The sequence below is a fragment of the Vulpes vulpes genome, chromosome 8, assembly GCF_048418805.1.
Source record: "Vulpes vulpes isolate BD-2025 chromosome 8, VulVul3, whole genome shotgun sequence".
In the NCBI taxonomy this organism is placed as follows: Eukaryota; Metazoa; Chordata; class Mammalia; order Carnivora; family Canidae; genus Vulpes; species Vulpes vulpes.
The window spans coordinates 35,152,466-35,174,937 of NC_132787.1; the positions used below are offsets into that span (position 1 = coordinate 35,152,466).

The 22,472-nt window shown below is 32.8% G+C and overlaps 1 protein-coding gene and 1 long non-coding RNA gene across 2 annotated transcripts; both read left to right on the forward strand.

The window, feature by feature from the left end:
* The first annotated feature begins 1,796 nt into the window (after positions 1 to 1,796).
* Positions 1,797 to 4,415, forward strand: LOC140599830 (uncharacterized). Its single transcript, XR_012002817.1, has 3 exons — positions 1,797 to 1,929; positions 2,874 to 2,982; positions 4,308 to 4,415. It is a non-coding gene; the product is annotated as an uncharacterized lncRNA (long non-coding RNA).
* A 2,703-nt stretch (positions 4,416 to 7,118) lies between these two features.
* On the forward strand, positions 7,119 to 21,147 carry KLRK1 (killer cell lectin like receptor K1). The gene is made up of 6 exons (XM_072718799.1): positions 7,119 to 7,143; positions 9,178 to 9,270; positions 9,716 to 9,751; positions 10,126 to 10,277; positions 11,507 to 11,610; positions 20,717 to 21,147. The coding sequence occupies exons 1-6, from the start codon at positions 7,119 to 7,121 to the stop codon at positions 20,832 to 20,834; spliced, it is 528 nt and encodes a 175-aa protein (XP_072574900.1). The 3' UTR covers positions 20,835 to 21,147.
* Positions 21,148 to 22,472: the final 1,325 nt, after the last annotated feature.

The window sequence follows — 22,472 nt, forward strand, 5'->3', positions numbered from 1 at the left end:
ATTTTTTAGATGTTTCCCTCCAGAGTGTTTTTTGTTTTCTTTAAAGTCTCACATGTGTATTACACTAATAAAATTATTATTTATTATTATTACATTCTAAAGAAGCCCCAATACTTATTTTTAAATATTTTTTTTTACTTTTATAATAGCATTAAACTTTCAGAAAAATTGCAAAGATAGTACAGAGAATTCCCATATACCCCATCTCATTTCCTGTATTAACTACTTGTATTAGTCTGACACATTTGTCACAATGAATGAACTGATACTGATTTTTGTTAAATGAAGAACATACTGTATTCAGATTTCCTTAGTTTTTATCTAATATATTTTTTTCTGTTTCATTATCCCAACCAGGATACCATATTACATTTAGTCATTATGTCCTTTTTTGAAATTCTATTTAAAATCAATTAATTAATATATAGTGTGTTATTAGCTTCAGAGGCAGAGTTTAGTGATTCATCAGTTGCATATAACACCCAGTGCTCATTGCATCATATGCCCTCCTTAATGCCCATCACCCAATTGCCCCATTCTCCCACCCAGTTCCCCTCCAGCAATGCTTAGTTTGTTTACTAGAGTTAAGAGTCTATTATGGTTTGTCTCCCTCTCTGATTTCATCTTATTTTATATTTTCCTCCCTTCCCCTATGATACTCTGCTTTGTTTCTTAAATTCCACATATGAGTGAAATCATATGAAAATTGTCTTTCTCTGACTTATTTTGCTTAGCATAATACTCTCTAGTTCTAGCCACATTGTTGCAAATGATAAGATTTCATTTTTGATGGCTGAGTAATATTCCATGGTGTATGTATATATATGTATATATACATGTATGTATATATACACATATACACGTACATATGTATACATACATATGTGTGTATATATACACAAAACACACACACACATATATATACACATCTTTATTCACCTGTTGATGGGCATCAGAGCTCTTTCCTTATTTTGGCTATTGTGGACGTTACTACTATAAACATTGGGGTTTAGGTGCCCCTTTGGAATCACTATGTTTGTATCTTTTGGATAAAAAAAAAAACCCAGAACATTAAGACATTTGTTGATTATATTGCTATTCTACCATAATATTTGATGCTTTTGTTCTGAGAACTAGAAAGAAATATAATCAGTGATATTCACAAGGAAAGTAGAGAAAAGGGCCTATTTAATAGGAGCAGGATGGGTGTTAGACAGACATATATCATAAATGAAGTATTTTGACCACAAATGGATAATTGTTTAAGATAGGTATATGATGATTCATCATAGAACTTTTATTTTGTATACAGCTTATATTTTTATAATTAAAAGGTCATCTGTATACGCATATGTCAAATTACTTGTATGCATTTATATGTATACATATGCTTACATGTATGTATATATATATATATATGAAAGATATCTTTGTATAGCTCTAACTTATAAGATACAGCGTAATTGATTCTATTCAAATTTATAGTGGCACATGCACAAAATGATTAAGAAGTTAACATTTTTTTCTTTTTTTTTTCCCACACAGTACTTACAACCATATTTTAGGACAATTTTTCACTTTTAATTCAGAAAGAGATGATCTAATCTTACCATTAGTTTCTCAAAACTCTGGGAAAATTCTTATGACCGAATTGATCATTTAAGTCATAAAATCACATTAATACCTTGCAGTTTTTTCACCACTCAGTGGAATTTTCTGTGCTGTGATAAGGTGGAAGTACTGTGGTTTGTGTTATGCTTCTTCATAAGGTGAGATTACAATAACATTTGTCATATCTTTCTCAGGAATCAGAATTGACTGTACATCTCCAATTTTAGTTCTAAAGTGATAACTTAGGACATGTCTAAATTTTTCAGTTGTATAGGAGAATTTTATCCACAGGAATCAAGACCTTCCTTCTTTGATCAGGTGTGTTTTTGTGTGTGTTTGTGTTTCTAACAACTGTTATTCAAAAAAATGAGAAATTTTTGAGGTTTCAAACTCAAGAAAGTTTCCAAAAATATTTACACCATAAAATAATTTTAATTGCTTCTTAAGTGTTTGAATTGCTTCTTACTTCTGAGATATACACTGTTGTTCACTGCATTCAATAATGAGTAGGCAGGTTATACTTACTGAAGAATAAGAAGTTATGATGCTGCTGTAAGATGGAGTCTTGTCATTAAACAAAACTAGAAGAAAGAATCTTCATTTGAGATTAGAGGATTGAATTTCCATTTGAATTCTCACGAATGAGTTTTCTGCTCCTGTACAGGGCACTTACCTTCTGTGATACAGAACTTTATTTGCAAAATGAAAAACATGTTGTTGCTTCCTACTACCACGATCAAATATGAAACAGCTTTTTTTAAAATCTATGCACTATGTATACTTATTAGCCATTTTTTTTCTGATAGCTCTTCTGGACATTATAAGATGTTACTATATAAATAAATATGAGATTATTTTTGCTAATAATGATGGTGATGATAACCTATAAATGATGATAATGTTGACAGTATAGACAGAAGTTGAATTAATATGTACTAGGAAAAAACATTTTAAAAAATCCATATATCTTACTCAAATTTGCCTTGCAAAAAAAATTGCCACCGAATAAAATAAAATAACTATAAATAGAGAACTATGTGTGTGTCATTCAAGGTCAGTGATGGAAAATATTTTTGATTAAGTAATTTAATATGGGTAAATTAAAAATACCCAGTATATTTTTGAAATAGTTATTTATTATTTTATAACTAAGAGAAATGTAAAAAAATAATTTTCCTGGCTTTATATGAACTCTTATTTTCATTATTTCCCCTTTGTATATATGAATGGGAGAAATATTTTTGTATTGTCATTTTTCTAAGGAAGATATAGATCATCTTCAAAATGAAGATTTTGGATTAATCTCTAGGGTACACAGTCATAACTAAACAATGAAGTTGGTCCGAGATCGGTGGGCTCATCACAGCATGGGTAGGTACTTTCTATATATATATATATATATATATATTTAATATTTTATTTATTTTTTCATGAGACACAGAGAGAGAGAGAGGCAGAAACACAGGCAGAGGGAAAAGAGGCAGGCTCCATGCAAGGAGCCTGATGCGAAATTCGATGCTGGGAACCTGGTTTCACTCTGAGCCAAAGGCAGTTGCTCAACTATTGAGCCACCCAGGTGTCCCAGTACTTTCTATATAAATGTGCAATTTGGTCTGTGCATAATTTTAAGATACTAAGAATTTGATACAAGTATACAAGCCATAAGAAAGCAAATTATTCTGATTCTTATGTTCATTTCATGTTATATTTTAAATGGATTTTTCAAAACTTGAAAGCTTTTTCCCTCCTTTGTTTCATTAAACACCTAAAGTAAAATCTTTCACAATTTAAGATAGCCTGAAACAGTGACAGTATAAGGATTTGCAGTTAGAAGAATTTTAATCAAATATCGTAATTTTACCAGTCTTTAGCTTTGAGATCTGGGATAATCCACAGCTTCTATGTGCTTAAGTTTCCCTTTTCTACCAAATGGAGGTATGAAACATGCTACATTTACATGAGTAGATTTCTATCTCTGGCATTATATTAAATACACAATATGATTTTGGTCACCTATAATATTCCATTTCTTCATTCCATAAAGCAATACCTACCCTCTTCACATGTTTGATAATTAAATTACATATGGTGTGTAGAAACAATATTTTAGTTTAATTTTAGGTATAAAAGATAATTAGTACTAACATTTTATTATAAAAAGTTTTTACAGATTTAGTAATGATTGTTATTTCAGGAAGAGAGCATATTATTTAATTCACCTTTAAAAATACCTATAATAAGCTGTGTTGATATCCTTCGTTCTTTTCTTTTCTCTTCCTTCCTTCCTTCTTTTTTAATAATTTGTAAAGTTATTAATTTAGCAAGTGTCGCTCTATGAATTAAACACGTCTAACTCCCTAAGCCCTTGTCCTTGTTACTATACACTGTCTCCATATTAATGATAGATTTCATTATACATTAAGAATTAACTTACTTTAAAAAAATAAATAAATAAATAAAAAGAATTAACTTACTTTATAAGATCTTACTAAAGATATTTCAAGAGAATAAATATAATTTTATTCATATTACAAAGTGCAAAAATCATAAAGAAGTAATATAAAACAAAGTTACTTGATGTTATACTTTTAAAAGATATGAATAGTATGATAGTATGACAAGTTAAATTGTAAAAAATTATGACCCAAAAGACTGAAAGGCTATTATTCTTATTGGCCTGAATTGTTTTTCACCAGAGATGAATGAAATCCTTAATTATAACTCTGAACCGGTAACACATGGTACTTCTCCACGAAGGCAAAAGAGAAAGCCTACATTAATCACCAGCAAATGTGGAGAAAACTGTAAGTTCAATATTTCATTTATCTTCTCTCAATATACTGAAATGAATCTTGGAATATATGATTAGATAAGTGATAAACATTCAATTTTATCCTGATTAAGAAAGCAGAAATGAAATTAATTCTAATATAATAATGGAATATATAATAAAATTAGCAGAAACTGTTCAATTTAGGGTTTTTTTCGTGTCATACAAATGAGATTATCACTAACATAGTGATGACAATTGAGACAGCAGTTTCTTGATTTGTTTTCACGTTTTTATTTAAATTCCAATTAGTTAACATACAGTGTAATATTAGTTTCAGTTAGAATTTAGTGATTCAATACTTACATACAACACTCAGTCAGTGCTCATCACAAGGGCCCTCAGTCTTGATCGCCCATTTAACCCATCTCCCCAACTACCCCCCCTCTGGTAACCATCAGTTTGTTCTCTATAGATAAGAGTCTGTTTCTTGGTTTGCCTCTTTTTGTCCCCTATAGTCATTTGTTTAGTTTCTTAAATTCCACATATGAGTGAAATATGATATTCATCTTCCTCTGATTGATTGATTTCATTTGGCATAATACTCTTTCATAATATATATATGTATATATTATTCCACTATATATTGTATAAAATATATATAAAATGAAAAGATCCAAATGTCCATTGACTGATGAATGGACATTTGGGTTCTTTTCATAATTTGGCTATTGTTGATAATGCTGCTATAAACATCAGTGGTCACATCCTTTCAAATTAGTATGTTTTTAGCCTTTGGGTAAATACCTAGTATTGTAATTGCTGCATGGTAGGATAGTTCTATTTTTAACTTTTTGAGGAACCTCCACACTGTTTTCCATAGTGGCCACACCAGTTTGCATTCCTACAACAATGCATGAGGGTTCCCCTTTTTCCAATTCCTCGCCAACATCTGTTGTTTCCTCTATTGTTCATTTTAGCCATTCTGACTGGTGTCTGGTGATATCTCATTGTAGTTTCAATTTGTATTTCCCCGATGATGAGTGATGTTGGGCATTTTTCATGTATCTATTTACACATGTCAACAGATGTCTCTTTGGAAAAGTGGATATCTCTTTGGAAAAATGTCTATTAATGTTTTCTGCCCATTTTTAAAGTGGATTATTTGGGTGTGGAGTTTTCTAAGTTCTTCATAGGCTATGAATACTAATCCCTTATCAGACATGTCATTTGCAAATATCTTCTCTTATTCCATAAGTTGCCTTTCAGTTTTTGTTGATTGTTTCTTTCACGATGCAGAAGCTTTTTATTTTGATAAGTTCCAGTAGTTTGTTTATGCTTTTGTTTCCCTTGCCTCAGGAGATGTACTAGTAAGAAGTGGCTATGGCCAATGTCAAAGAGGTTATTGACTCTGTTCTCCTCTAGGATTTTCATGGTTTCCTGTCCCACATTTAGGTCTTTCATTCATTTTGAATTTATTTTTGTGTATGGAGTAAGAAAGTGGTCCAGTTTCATTCTTCTGCATGTTGCTGTCCAGTTTTCCCAACACCATTTGTTGAAGAAACTGTCCGTTTTCCATTGAATACTCTTTTTCTGCTTTGTCAAAGATTAGTTGACCATAGAGTTCTGGGTTCATTTCTGGGTTTTCTGTTCTATTGTATTGATCTATGTGTCTGTTTTTGTGCCAGGACCATACTGTCTTGATCACTACAGCTTTGTAATATAATTTGAAGTCTGGAATTGTGATGCCTCCAGCTTTGCTTTTCTTTCCCAAGATTACTTTGGATATTCGGGTCTTTAATGGTCATATACAAAATTTAGAATTGTTTGTTCTAGCTCTGTGAGAAATACTGTTAATATCTTGCTAGAGATTGCATTGAATGTGATACAGTAGCTTCAAAGGGAGCACTGAACAACTAACTGTAAGGAGGAATAAATAGAAATGGAAACAAAAAGTAAGTGGGAAATATCAGAAAGGGAGACAGAACATGGAAGACTCCTAACTCTGGGAAACAAACTAGGGGTGGTAGAAGAGGAGGAGGGTGGGGGGTGGGGGTGACTGGGTGGCGGGCACTGAGGTGGGCACTTGACGGGATGAGCACTGGGTGTTACTCTGTATGTTGGCAAATTGAACACCAATTAAAAATAAATTTATTATTTAAAAAAAGAAATGGAAGCAAAAGAGAAAGGAAATATAAAATATCTTTCAGAGTTTTGTTCTTAAACAGTGTGAAAGCAACAACTTGATTGCCATTCACAGAAATGTTTCAGAATGCACTGATGAAGATAAGCATTCTGTCTTTTATAAAGCCAGAATATCATTGAAAATAGTGCCTGAAATAGCTCACACAGAAAGGAAAACAACAGATTCTTCCCACCTATGAATTTTCATTAAATGTTAAAAAATAAATGATTATTAAATAATGTCACTTTATAAGAGTTGATTATAGGAATGGAAATGTACTGTATGCAGTAATCAAAGGAGAAAGATTGTGTTATCATATGCATAATGTTGAAAAAGTTTTGGATAAAAAGTCACTGAGTTCTTAATTAAAAAGAACTTAATATTTAAGACCTCTAAAATATAAATACTGTTTTTCAAATGTATATTTATTCAGAAACTATCATTATACTTACTGACAAATGATAGCAGCATTTTCATTATAGTTAGAAAAGGCAAGAATTTTTACTATCATCGCTGTTGTGTAATATTTATTGTTCTGCTGGTGTTACCAACATGAATAATCAAGAAAAGGAAAAAAGCAAGTAATATGAAATTAGAATAAACAAGCAAAATGAACATTATTTGAAAAAAATTGTGATTTAAGATATTTTTTAAAGCCCTCAAAAGCTTCATTCAAAATATGACAAAAAATAAGGAAATCTGATATGAGGACTTGATTGCAAATAAGATATAAAAATCAATTGCTTAGGGTACCTGGGTGGCTCAGTTAATTAAACATCTGCTTTTGGCTCAATTCATGATCCTGGGGTCCTGGGATCCATCCCTGCAAAGGGCTCCCTGCTAATCGGGGAGCCTGCTTCTCCCATTGCCTGCCACTCCCCCTGCTTGTGCTGTCTCTCTCTCTGTCAAATGAATAAATAAAATCCTTTAAAAAATCAATTGCCTTACTAACTACAAAAACAAGAGAAATGTGATGAAATAAAAATGCCATATACATAAGACCAAAAATTTTTTAAAGACAGAAGTAAACTTTTTGATTAAAAACTCTAGAAGTATACCTATTGAAGTTGTATTGATGAACATAAAATAAGATGTATAATGGGAAAAGACATTTTAAAGATGTAAATTATCTCCCGATATTTATGCATTTAATGTGACTATTAAAAGATTAATTACCATAATTTAAAAGTAGCAATTTCTTGAAAAGCTTATTTAAAGTTCTTTTTTTTTTAAAGTTCTTAGGGTACATAAGGAATATAGGAATAAATGAAAATACATATAGGAATGTATTACATGCTAAAATGTTATTTCATATCAATGAGAACACGTTGACTTATTTAGTAAATAATATTAGAAAAATTTAGTGCCAATTTGGGAACAAATTATAAATTTGAATTTCTACCTCATTTATTACACACACACACACACACAAATACCAAATAGGCCAAGTAAAAAAGGAATCCATATAACATGATGACACATGAGCATAATTTACTTTATAAACTTAGAATAAAGAAGACAATTTATTCATATTCAAAAAGAAAATTAGCCATAATAGAAACTTTGATCAAGTCAACCATTACTCATTTCAGCACCCCTAAGGTTTCATAATGTTAAAGCAGAAATATCTGAGATGTGTATTTGCAAAATATATAGTAAGGAATGAACTAACATTCTTAACCCAAAATGTAAGAAAGAAACCAGCTACTCAATACAAACTCAAGACAAGAGAAGTCTCCAGAGAAATAAAATAAATACATTATTTCACCATAGTAAAGGAGCTCAATCTTATTCACAACTGGAAAAATAAAATAAAATAAAAAATATTGCTTAGAAGATTGATACATTTAAAAATGTGAATAATATTTAGAACAGATGTGAGCAAAGAGGCTTTTAAATTTATTTTTGATACTACATAAATTGGTATTTCTTCTTTAACTTAATTATTACAAAAATTTTAAATGCAAATACCCTTTGACTCAGCAGTTGCTCTGTCAGGGATTTCTCCTAGAGAGGTGCTCAAAAATATGCACAGGTATATATAAAGTGTTATTCATATTGTTATATCATAATAGCAAAACTAAAAAATGGTTTAAATACACATTGGAAAAAATTAAACGTCTCTCAATAGATTTTGTCCATCTACCAATGAAATACAATGTAAACAACTATTTATAAAATTTTGACTTTATAAGACATGATATTGAATAATCACAAAAGATATTTTCTTAAGTGAAAAAAATCACAGAATATTTTGCACAGGCTCTTAAATGTGTTTCAATAAAGGGATCTAGGGGAGCTGTCTGTATTTGTTGTATCTACATGAAAAAAAATTCAAAATTATAACTATGATTTATTCTAAGGAGGGAACTAGAGAACTTTAAGAGAGAAACAGGAGGTAATATGCGTTTCTATATAGACTTTCTTTTTTAAAGATCATTTACAAGTACCTATATTACTTGTTTCGAGAAAAATAATTAAGGTAAAAGTATTGATTATCACTCATCCCATTAAAAAACATTCATAATATCTATATCAAGCATGAACATATCAAAACTTATTAATCCTTATTTTCTATTATTTCTCACTCTTTTTTTTTCCCTTGGGACAGCGTCTCCATTTTTCGTAACCTGTTCCATTGCTATAGCTATGGGGATCCATTTCATCATAATGGTAATGATATGCTGTGCCATAATCATATATTGTAAGTAATAGTAGAGGAGTGGATAGGTAATTCTCCATTTAACAATTGTAATGCATTACTTTGATCAGTATTCAGAAGCACAGAAACATAAACTAGCAATATTATACACATTCTCAAGTTTCTGCTATTCTTGTAAAAATGTGTTAACTACTTTGGTTAGGATTATGTTACTAACCACATAAGCCCTTTTAATAATTTTTTTTTATTATTGAAATGCCCTTTACATACAATATTATATTGGTTTTAGGTGTGCAGTGTAGTGATTCATAATTCTATACATTACTCAATGCTCACAATGATGAGTGTATTCACCATCTGTCACTATATAATGTTATTATAACATTATTGACTATATTCTCTATGCTGTACTTTCTATTTTCATGATTTATTTGTTTTATAGCTGGAAGTTTGTACCTCTAAATCCTCTTAATTATTATTTTAATAGCATTATTCAACCAGGAAGCTCCAATTTCTTTGCAAGGTATGTGAAAATTTTCTAATATTTTGAAGTAAAAATTATATGTATCTCTATATGATTGGGTATTAGCATGTATCCAATAGTGTAAACAAGAGAATGTATGAGAAAATGATTACTTCTTGTCCATAATCCATATATTCCAATTTTTTTTACTTTTTTATTTTTTAACAACAAGAATGCTTCCAAAGAGCAAAAGATATCTATTTTTGGCATCTCTCTCTGTATACGCAAATGTGTAAAGATATGTTATTGGAGATGATCAAATTGATTTATCTGGAATGTTAGAGTTGGAATAAAAAAGTATTTAACCTATCTAGACAAAATCTGCTATAATGTTCAGATTTATACAGAATTAATAATATATTCTTTCTTTCTAGAAAGTTATTGTGGTCCGTGTCCTAAAAACTGGATATGTTATAGAAACAGCTGTTACCAATTTTTTAATGAGAGTAAAAGCTGGTATCAGAGCCAAGCTTCTTGTAGGTCTCAAAATTCCAGTCTTCTGAAGATATACAGCAGAGAGGACCAGGTTGAGTATATGTTTTAATTTCCATTCCTATATTTAGTCCTAACATATGAGACAGCTCACTGCAATATAAGTCTGAAACAGAGAGGCACTAAGACTCAGATATATCCACCCTAAATCTTTCTGCATCAAAAATAAGAAAGCACAAGGGCACCTGGATGGCTCGGTTAAATGTCTGCCTTCAGCTTAGGTCATGATCTCAGGGTCCTGGGATTGAGTCCGCATCAGGCTTCCTGCTCAGGGGGAGTATGCTTCTCCCTCTGTCTCTGCCCTTCTCCCTCCCCTCATTTGTGTGCTCACTCACTCTTTCTCTTTTTCTCTTGCTTGCTCTCTCTTTCAAATAGGTAAAATCTTTTTTAAAAATTAAAAATTAAAATTAAAAAATAAAGGAGAAAGGAGAAAAAATGAGTGGGAAATATCAGAAAGGGAGACAGAACATGAGACTCCTAACTCTGGGAAATGAACTAGGGGTGGTGGAAGGGGAGGTGGGCAAGGGGTGGGGGTGACTGGGTGACGGGTACTGAGGGGGGCACTTGATGGGATGAGCACTGGGTGTTATTCTATATGTTGGCAAATTGAACACCAATAAAAATAAATTTATAAAAAAAAAAGAAGAAGCTGTGGTATATGTACACAATGGAATATTACTCAGCCATTAGAAACGACAAATACCCACCATTTGCTTCGACGTGGATGGAACTGGAGGGTATTATGCTGAGTGAAAGGAGTCAATCGGAGAAGGACAAACATTATATGCTCTCATTCATTTGGGGAATATAAAAAAATAGTGAAAGGGAATAAAGAAGAAAGGAGAGAAAATGAGTGAAGATATCAATGAGGATGACAGAACATGAGAGACTACTAACTCTGGGAAACGAACAAGGGGTAGTGGAAGGGGAGGTGGGCGGGGGGTTGGGGTGACTGGGTGATGGGCACTGAGGAGGGCACTTGATGGGATGAGCACTGAGTGATATGATATATGTTGGCAAACTGAACTCCAATTAAAAAATAAAAATTTTAAAATTTAAAAAAAATAAAAATAAAAAAATAAGTAAAAAATAAATAAAAATAATAAAGCACAGAAATTATAGGTATTATGTATAGTGCTTAAGTGAGAAATAGGCTAGAGGACAGAATGAATTTCCCCAAATGTGGGAGGAAAATGATTAAATGATTATGGCTTTGTATTTACTAAAATTCTGAGCACTGATTTTATTTATGGTCTCCAATAGGATTTCTTTAAATTGGTAAAATCATATCATTGGATGGGACTAATGCAAATTCCAACAAATGGATCCTGGCAGTGGGAAGATGGCACCATTCTCTTGCCCAATCAGTAAGTCTGTAATAATAGGTGTCTATTTGTGGATTTGTCCCTAAGTTATCCCTATGGTCATTCAATTATCATATGTTACTTCATGCAATGCCAGGATGTTCCCATATTCTAATAGATTCAGCAAAATACTCTAAAGACCTAAGTTTAGGCGATTGTGAAGCAGAGCAGCCAATACCAATAATAATGAGTAATATTAATTATTACTATGTGCCAAGTACTGTGCAAAGTAAGTCTAATCCTATGACTATGCCCATTTTACAGATAAAGAGACTAAGCAGAGAGGCTAGGTATCATATTCTTTCTTGAAGTTATCACCTGAATTGTTGAGGTATAATTACATTCGATAAATTGTACATATTTAAAGTGTACAATTTGAAAATTTTTGAGAAATGTATACATCCACAAAACCATTAATAACATCAAAATAATTAACATATTTATCACTTGCAAAACTTTCTCCTTGCACCCTTGCAATAATTTCTCCTCCCTACCCCTTTATACCTACCTCTTCCTGTCCCCGGGCAACTAACCACTTTCTCTCACTGTAGATTAATTTGCATTTTATGGAATTTAAAATAAATGAAGTTCTGTTGTATGTTCTGTTCTTATGTATGGTTTTTTCACTCAGTATAATCATTTTTAGATTCAGTCACCTCATAGCATATATAAAAAATAACTTATTTTATTCCTGAGAAATATTTCATTTATAAGTGTAGCTCAACTTGTTTATCCTTTCATCTGTTGATGAATATGTGAGTACTTTCCAGTTGTTGACTATTAACAATAAAGCTAATTGCTATGGATATTCGTATACAACTCTTTACATAAACATATGCTTTCTTTTCTCTTATATAAACACCTAGGAGTGGGATGGTTGGGTAATATAATAGGTATGTTTGACTTTCTAAGAACTGCCAAACTATTATCCAAAGTGACTATGCCATTTTACACACTCTCTGGCCTCTCTGGCAGTGTTTGAAAGTTCTAGTTGCTCTACATCCTGGTCTACACTTGCTACAATCAATCCCTTACAGTTTAGCCATTCTAATGGGTGTGTAGTAGTATCTCATCGTGAATGTAACTTGCACTTCCCTAATGAAAAACAATGATGAACATCCTTTTTGTGCTTATTTACCATTTATTTTTCAATCTTTTATTTCATTAGTTTCTGCTCCCCACTTCCACTGTATTTCTTTCAGCATTCACTCACATAGACTCCTCATTTGACCTTCAGCTGTATTAATGGACTCCCATTTGCCTCACCCCTAAAAAAGGGGGGGAATCACCATAGTTTCTTCAGTGAAAACTGATCTTTTGATTTTATCTTTTTCTAATAGAAGCAGTCTGGCTACTAATATGTGAAATAATTTAGCAATAACCTCACATGGTTTGAGATACTGTGTTTTCATTTTCACTCAGTTCAAAATAGCTTCTAAATTCCCCCTTTGCATTCTTCTTTGATTCATGTATTATTCAGAAGTGTGTTAGTTTCCAACATTTGGGAATTTTCCAGAGATTTTTCTTTTACTGAGTTCTAATTTAGTCCCATTTTATCAAAGAACATTCTTTGTATGACTTGAGTCTACTTAAACTTATTGAGATTGGTTTTAAAGACAAAACTCTGGCCTATCTTTAGAAATGTTCTATCTGCACTTGAACAGAAGATATATTACTCCCTTCTTGTGTAGAGCGGCCTATAATTTCAGTTAAGTCAAATTGGTTGAGAGTGTTCCTCAAGCCCTCTATAACCTTTCTGATTTTTTACTTGTTCTATCAATTACTGAGACAGGTATTGAAATTTTGGACTATAATTATGGATTTATGCATTCTACTTGCATTTCAAACAATCTTTTCCTAATATATTCTGAATTTCTATTGATAAGTTATTGGATTGTTGCATACTCTTAATGAGTTATGACTCTTATCATTATGTAATGAGCTCTTTTTCCATAATGACATTTTGTGCTATGAAATTCTATTTTATCAATTATAAATATAGCCATTCCAGGTTCTCTTTGATTAGTGTTAATGTGGTCTTTATTTTCCATTCCTTTATTTTTAACCTGTGTGTGCATTTATATTAAAAGTAAACTCTTGAGGTGCCTGGGTGGCTCAGTCTGTTAGGTGTCTCCCTTCAGTTTAAGTCATGATCTCAGGCTCCTGGGATCAAGCCCCATTTGGGCCCCCTGCTCATTGGGGAGCCTGCTTCACTCTCTGCCCCTCCCCCACATGTGCGTGCATTCTCTCTGGCGCGCGCGCTCTCTCTGTCTCTCAAACAAATAAAAATCTTTAAAATAAAAAGTAAACTTCTTATAGACAGAATACAATTGGAGACATTTTTTCATCCAATCTGACAATCTCTGCCCTTTTAATGGGAAGCTTAAGACATTTACTTTCTGTGATTATTTACATGATTAATATGCCTTCATCTTGCTATTTGTTTTTAGTCATCCAATTTGCTGTATATTCCTGCTTTCTTTCTCAATCTTTTAAAAACATTTTAATTTATGCTAACATGTTATCTCTTTTCTTAGCTTTTAGCTAGTGCTATTTGTTTTTTGTTTCAGTTTGTTCTGTAGCTTATTGACTATATCTTTAAAAAAAAAATTAAATTCAACTTAGTTGGGATCCCTGGGTGGCTCAGCGGTTTAGCACCTGCCTTCCACTGGGGGCGTGATCCTGGAGTTCAAGGATCGAGTCCCATGTCCGGCTCCTTGCATGGGGCCTGCTTCTCCCTCTGCCTATGTCTCTGCCTCTCTCGCTCTTTCTCTGTGTCTCTCATGACTAAATAAATATATAAATAAAATCTTTAAAAATAAATAAATAAATAAATTCAACTTAGTTGACATATAGTGTATTGTTAATTTCAGGGGTTGTTCAGTTGCGTATAATACCCAGTGCTCACTACATCACATACCCTCCTTAATGCCCATCCCCAGTTACCCCATTTCCCCATCCTCTAGCCACCCCATTTCTTCCCTAGAGTTAAGAGTCTCTTATGGTTTATCTCCCTCTTTGTTTTTATCTTATTTTATTTTCCTTCCCTTCCCCTATGTTCATCTCTCTTGTTTCTTAAATTCCACATATGAGTGAAATCATATGGTATTTGTCTTTCTCTGACTGACTTATTTACTAACCAGTATTATATCACTTATGTATATGATAGAATTCTTCCAGTGGTATAATTCCATTTCTCCCTTACTAAACTTTGTGCTATTTTTTCTAACTCTCTTGATATATAATTAACATATAACATTATATAAGTTTAAGATGTACAATTTGATGATTTGATACACATATGTATTGTGCAATGATTATCACATAAAGGTTAGTTAATATATTTATCACCTTCAGGTGACCACAATTTGTGTGTGTGTGTGTGTGTGTGTGTGTGTGTGTGTGAAAACATCTAAGATTTACTCTCTTAGCAACTTTCAAGTATATAATATAGTATTGTTAACTATGGCCAAGATAGTGTACTAGATATATTATTAGATAATATATATTATTAGATATATATTATTAGATAATATATATTACATGCATCAGGTTGCTCATTTGAGATCTTTTCTCTCCATGTAGGCATTTATACCTATAAAATTCGCTCTTAGAACTGATTTCCTGTATCCCATAGGTTTTGGCATGTTGTATTTTCATTTTTTCATCTCAAGACACTTTTTTTTTTTTTCAAGACACTTTTTGATGCCCTTTTTGATTTTTTATTTATCCTTGAATCATTGGTTGTTCAGGAGCATGTTGCTTAATTGCCATGTATTTGTGAAATTTTCTGTTTTTCTCTCTTTTTTTAAGATTTTATTTATTTATTCATGAGAGACACAAAGAGAGAGAGAAAGAGAGGCAGAGACACAGGCAGAGGAAGAAGCGGGCTCCATGCAAGGAGCCCGATGTGGGACTCGATCCCGAGTCTCCAGGATCACACCCTGGGCTGAAGGCAGCACTAAACCACTGAGCCACCTGGGCTGCCCCTCTGTTTTTCTCTTGTTATTGATTTCTAATTTCTTACCATTGTGGTCAGAAAAGATTCTAGATATGATTTTTAAACTTAAATTTGTTAAGGCTTGTTTGGGGCTCAACATATAATCTATCCTGGAAAATGTTTCATGTGATCTTGAGAAGAATGGGTAATCTGCTTCTGTTGGACTGAATGTTCTGAATATGTCTGTTAGGTTCATTTGGTCTATTGTATTATTCAGATTTACTGTTTCCTTATTAGTTTTCCCATGATCTCTTTAATGTTGAAAGTACGATATTGAAATCTCCTATGTTATTATATTGCTATCTATTTCTCCTTTCAATTCTGTTAATATGGGCTTTATATATTTATGTGCTCCAACATTGGGTGAATATATACTTAAAATTATTTTATCCTCTTGATTTAACTGACCCCTTTACTACAATATAGTGATCTTCTTATCTATATATAAATGATTTTGACATAAAGTTTATTTGGTCTGATGTATCTGTAGTCACCCCTGTTATCTTTTGGTTATCATTTGCATGGAATATCACTCTCCAATCATTCACTTTTGGCTTATATGTGTCCTCAGAGTAAAGTAAGTCTCTTGCTTGCAGCATATTGATGTATCTCATTTTTAATCCATTTAGCTACTCTGTAATACATATTTTTCCCTCCTTCTGGCTAATGTAATAACTTTTCTTTATAACTGGATTTGATTTGTTTATAAAATGCCTTGTATTAGTATTTTTTTAAAGATTTATTTATTTATTCATGAGAGACACAGAGAGAGAAAGAGGCAGAGACACAGGCAGAGGGAGAAGCAGGCTCCATGCAAGGAGCCCAAAGTGGGACTAAATCCTGGGACTCGAGGATCACGCCCTGGGCGGAAGGCAGACTCTCAACCACTGAGCCAGCCAGGTGTCCCAGTTTTTGTTTGTTTGTTTGTTTGTTTGTTTGTTTTTTGTATTTCTTATGCTTGCATTTTGTTGAGACTCCTGGATCTATGAGTTTGTAATTTTCAAGAAAAATTAGAAAATTTACTACCATTATTTCTTCAAATATCTCTCCTCCTTCATTTCTCTTTCCTCCCCCTCAGAAACACTACAATTACAGGTACACTAAGCAAACTGAAATCCGGATGAAGTTAACTGGCACTCTGTTTTTTCTTTGTGTTTCATTTTGGATATACTCTGTCATCCTGAATTCAAATTTGTTTATCTTTTCTCCTACAATGTCTAATGTCCACTACCCTCTCAAGTTATAGTTTATCTCAGACATTGACCTTTTCATTTTGGAAGTTTGATTTGGCTGATTTTTTAATCTTCTATGTATTTCTTTCACTTTTTTGAATATCCAGAATTCAGCCACAATAGCTGACATAATGTCCTTGTCTGTTCATTCTAACATCTGTGTTAGTTCTGGGTCAGTTTTGATGGATTTTTTTTTTCTCATTATGGTCATACTATTTTTTCTTTTTTTTTTTGCTTAACATGTATTTTTCTATTAAGTTTCATAGACTGTGAATTTCATCTTTTTGTTGTTATGTATTTTTTATTTATAAAACATGAGGGTTTTTTTTTCTGAGACACAAATAAGTTACTTAGAAACAACTTGATCTTTTTTGGCCTTGCTTTTAAGCATTATTAGGATGTTCAGTCTAGAGGCATCTGGGTGGCTCAGTCAGTTAAGTGTCTGCCTTCAGCTCAGGCCATGATCCCAGGGTCCTGGGATTGAGCCCTGCTTCAGGCTCCCTACTCAACAGAGAGTCTGCTTCTCCTTCTCCCTCTACCCCTCTCTGCCACTCATATTTTCTCTCTCTCAAATAAATAAAATCTTTTTTTAAAAAAAAATGCTCAGTCAACAATTAATTATCCTCTACTACTGAAGCAAGACACTTCTAAGTAATCTACCCAAAGCCTTTTGAAATATGAAGTTTTACCATATGGCTGGTGAAAATGGGCATGATTCTAGACTCTGTGCAAGCACTGGGTAATTTCTTCTTTGTTCTTGGGTACTTTTCTTATGTATTTTAATCAATACTCTGCTGAATACTCAAGTGAGATGTTCTGCATACCCTCAGTTTTCTTTATTTGTTCAACTTTCTCATATCAAGTACTGTGGCCTGTGAACTTCAACTGTCTTGATTTTTCTGGACTCCCAGATATACTATGTATTCTGTTTCTATAGCCTGCTCTTTTAACCACTTGATTATACAGCTCAACTGTGTACAGCAGAACCAAGTGACAATATCCTAATGCTCATAAAGCTTATGAATATAGCCTTACTCCTTTGGAGTAGGATATCTAATAGCTAAGGAAGCTCTCTTAAAAGGTTGCTTATAACACTTAGGACACCTTACTTTTCACTACATCACTTAATAATTTCAACATTTTAGCACAAAGTTCAGTAATAAAACCTAAGTGGCTTGTCACCTTTGCTGCCTTTCGTCTCATAATAGCAAAGAGGAAACAGAAATTGTCTAGACTACAAAAGTTTGTAATTCCTTATTTCAAGTATATTTTACTTATTTGAACCTTTAATTCTGTGCTACGTAATAAAAACATTCCAACATATTAGTGCTAATGTTGGGTTAATTAGGTGCTTTCTTTCTGTCAGACACAGTTTTAAGTACTCTATGTATATCTTCTCATTGAGAACTCTTAAAAACCATGTAATAGGGGTCATTTTTAACCTAATTTTGCTAGTAAGAAACAGCGCCTTAAAGTGTATAATAATTCACCTAAGTTATAAAATGAGTAATAGTTGTGGTAGGAATTCAAATAAATGTCTTTCTTACTCTATAGCCAGAATTATCATTAAATGACTTTTAAAAAATCTCTTCTCAAAGGACCTGGGTGGCTCAGTCAGTTGGGCAGAGACTCTTGGTTTCAACTTAGGTCATGATCCCATGGGTCCTGAGGTTAAGCCCCACATTGTGCTCTGCACTTATAAAAGAGTCTGCTTGAAGATTTTCTCCCTTCCCCTCCACCACTTTCTCTCTCTCTCTCTCTTTAAAATAAATAATATTAAAAAAAATCTATCCTCACTAATTCTGAAGTTTACTTTGCTTCTCTAATGATTAATTGGCAGGGATCGATGCATAACCCTTTACCGTCATCTGTTTCTTTCAAACCTCCCCTTATGTTTATTGTCACAGGGACTACCTACCCTACCTCATTATATATTTGGAATCTGGAGGCCCAAGTATACCTTAGAATTGACCTGGGATAACCTTATTTCTGTATGGCTTAAAATTTTATTTTTAATAAAAACCAGTTTATTCTGTAGAAACACTAATAAAATTTGTATCACCTCATCTTAATATTTTCCATGCTGCAAGTATAAATTTTTGTTTTAGAAGCAAAAGCAAAACAGCTAGCAAAATAAGTTTCAGTTTATACATGTGATAAATGTTTGTAAAAGTGTTACTCAATTTCCAGGAACTATGCAGAGATAATGATAGAGATGAATAAGACACCGTTCCTTCAAGGGCTTCACACTTCGGTCAAATATATGATTATAAGCAAATAAGTACAATCCAGGGTAATTAGCACTCTAGCAGACATGTGATACAAATGGCATGGGAAAACACGCAGAAACTGAAGGATACAAAAACAAAGTGAGATTTAAAAATAAGGCTCTATAAACATTGGGGTGCAGGTGTTCCAGCACTTCACTGCATCTGTATCTTTGGGGTAAAACCCAGCAGTCCATCAAAGAAGAATGGATAAAGAAGATGTGGTTTATGTATACAACGGAATATTACTCAGCCATTAGAAATGACAAATACCCACCATTTACTTCTACGTGGATGGAACTGGAGGGTATTATGCTGAGTGAAGTAAGTCAATCGGAGAAGGACAAACATTCTATGGTCTCATTCATTTGGGGAATATAAAAAATAGTGAAAGGGAATAAAGGGGAAAAGAGAGAAAATGAGTGGGAAATATCAGAAAAGGAGACAGAACATGAGAGAGGGTGACAAAACATGAGAGACACCTAACTCTGGGAAATGAACAAGGGGTAGTAGAAAGGGAGGTGGGCGAGGGGTTGGGATGACTGGGTGATGGGCACTGAGGGGGGCACTTGGGATGAGCACTGGGTGTTATACTATATGTTGGCAAATTGAAATCCAATTTAAAAAATTAAAATAAATAAATAAATATAAAAATAAGGCTCTAGTGTGCATAGTCTGAAAGCAACCAAGAGCAGTTAATAAAAATTTCTTAATTTTTTTCCTATATTAGCTAGTGTTTTCTATATGGACTGAGTTTCTTCTCTTGCCCTCCTGAATACATAATATCTGACAACGATCTTTCTTTATTTTATTGTTTAAATTCACATTGATGCATCCTCACTGTTTCCTTGACCTTCATTTTCACACCTGTTCCTGGCAGAAGACAAATCACCAGCTTCCAAGGCAAAATATATACACATATATAACTATTTCTACATGGAATGCCTACACACACACACACACACACACACACACACATTATGTATGTATGTGTGTATATATACGTACGTGTATATATATATACACATACGTAATTTATAAGAGAATTTTAAAATTTTTATTTGCTTACCAAGTAAAGTTGCATATATCAAAGGAGATTGTTTATTTTTGCATAAAACATGACATTTTCTGGTTTCTAAATTGAATTCTAAATTCGTTTCTAATCTATTCACTTAAAAAAACCATTTTAAAACTTTCTTTTCATCCAGGTACATATATCAAAAGATTCCAGACTTCTGAAACTAATTTACAATGTAGAAAAAAATAGTGACATACAATTTATAATAGAATGAAACTTTTGCACTGAGGGGGGCACCGGATGGGATGAGCCCTGGGTGTTATGTTATATGTTGGGAAATTGAACTCCAATGAAAAATAAAAAAAATAAAAATAAAAAGAATGAAATTTTAGCTTTTATAACTGAGTTGGCTATATTTTGCATATCTTTTAACAAAGAAAGACAAGGCATGGTCGTAAGACCTCCTGAGATGATATTATTTCAATACCTATATTTAAATAAATTTTATTAAAAAATAAATAAATTTTATTGCATTTTTATATTTATATATTAACAAAGTCACAAATATAACATATCTTTCTCTCTAATCTAGACTAACAATGGTTGAAATGCAGAATGGAACCTGTGCAGTTTATGGATCAAGTTTTAAAGGTTACACTGAAAACTGTCTAACTCCAAACACATACATCTGCATGCAGAGGATTGTGTAAAAGCTTATGACTTATAAAATATAAAGGATTCAAAAACCAGAAGCCATTCTTGGCCTGCCTGAGTGGCTCAGTCAGTTAAGCGTCTGCCTTCAGTTCAGGTTGTGATCCCAGGTCTTGGAATCAAGCCGATGGGGGTCCCTGCTCAGCTAGAAGTCTGCTTCTCCCTCTGTCTCACCCCTGCTCCTGCTCTCTCCCTCATTCTAATTTCTCTCAAAAAAATACAATAAAATAAAATCCTTTAAAAAAAAAAGTGCCATTCTCTGAACCTCCTCTGTGAAGAAAACTTCCAGAAGAAAATTCTGCCAATAGTTACTGAATTATTTTTCCATCTATAATGTGACACAAAAATAACCTTGCAGGGAAATAAAGGTCAATAATTAAATAATTCATCTTCTATAAGAATGTTTTGTTTAATTTTTGTAAAATTTCTTGTAATGAACAGATTCATTTTTACATTTAATAAACTGTTGATGAAATCCAGGGTTAAACTAAACTTCAAACTATGATTTTATTAGAGGTGCACAAATATTACACTAAGAAGGCTTACAGAACTTTTCAAACTCAAAAATTTTGCTAACCTGTTTTTTAGTTCAAGGGATAGACCCACCTAAAAACTTAAGATAGGTGCATGTAAAGTTTTGCCTCTGCTGTACTAGTCTTGATCTCTGATGAGATGGAGGAGAAAATAAAAATCTCCATTGAGTATTTTTAACCACAAATGAACCTCCATATTAGTTTACAACCTGCCTGACAGCCAAATCCAAAAATACTGCATTCAAAAATTTATTTAAAGGTGAATATTGGTCTATTCATAATACTAATAGTTTCTGCAGGAAAATAACTTCAACTCATTTTTGAAAGAAAGCTGACAGATAACCTTCCAAATTTATTGGACAAAAAGGGGGAGGAGGAGGGAGAGGGATAGAGAGAGGGAAAAATATAGTAAATATGATAGTACTTTAATATTTAAACAGTCTGGATAAAGGTATAATCTTTTGTCTATTTTTGCAGGCTTTTTCTAAGTGTAAAATTATGTTAAAATAAAAAGCTCAAGCAAACAAACACACATGAATCTGGAGTCATCCTTGAAGTCTTTCTTGTACCCACAACTTCTAGTATCTCCATAATCTGATTGATATATGTATATCTATTTTTTTAAATTAATTTTTATTGGTGTTCAATTTACCAACATACAGAAAAACACCCAGTGCTCATCTCGTCAAGTGTCCGCCTCAGTGCCCGTCACCCATTCCCCTCCAACACCCGCCCGCTACCCCTTCCACCACCCCTAGTTCGTTTCCCAGAGTTAGGAGTCTTTATGTGTATCTATTTAAAGTGGACTATATTCTGTCTCCCTTTCTGATATTTCCCACTTATTTTTCTCCTTTCCCCTTTTACAGAACATGAAAGACTCCTAACTCTGGGAAATGAACTAGGAGTGGTGGAAGGGCAGGTGGGCAGGAGGTGGGGGTGACTGGGTGGCGGGCACTGAGGTGGGCACTTGACGGGATGAGCACTGGGTATTATTCTGTATGTTGACAAATTGAACACCAATAAAAAATAAATTTATTAAAAAATAAATAAAGTGGACACATATATGGATATTTAAAGCGAGGTATATCTATATAATCAGAGTCT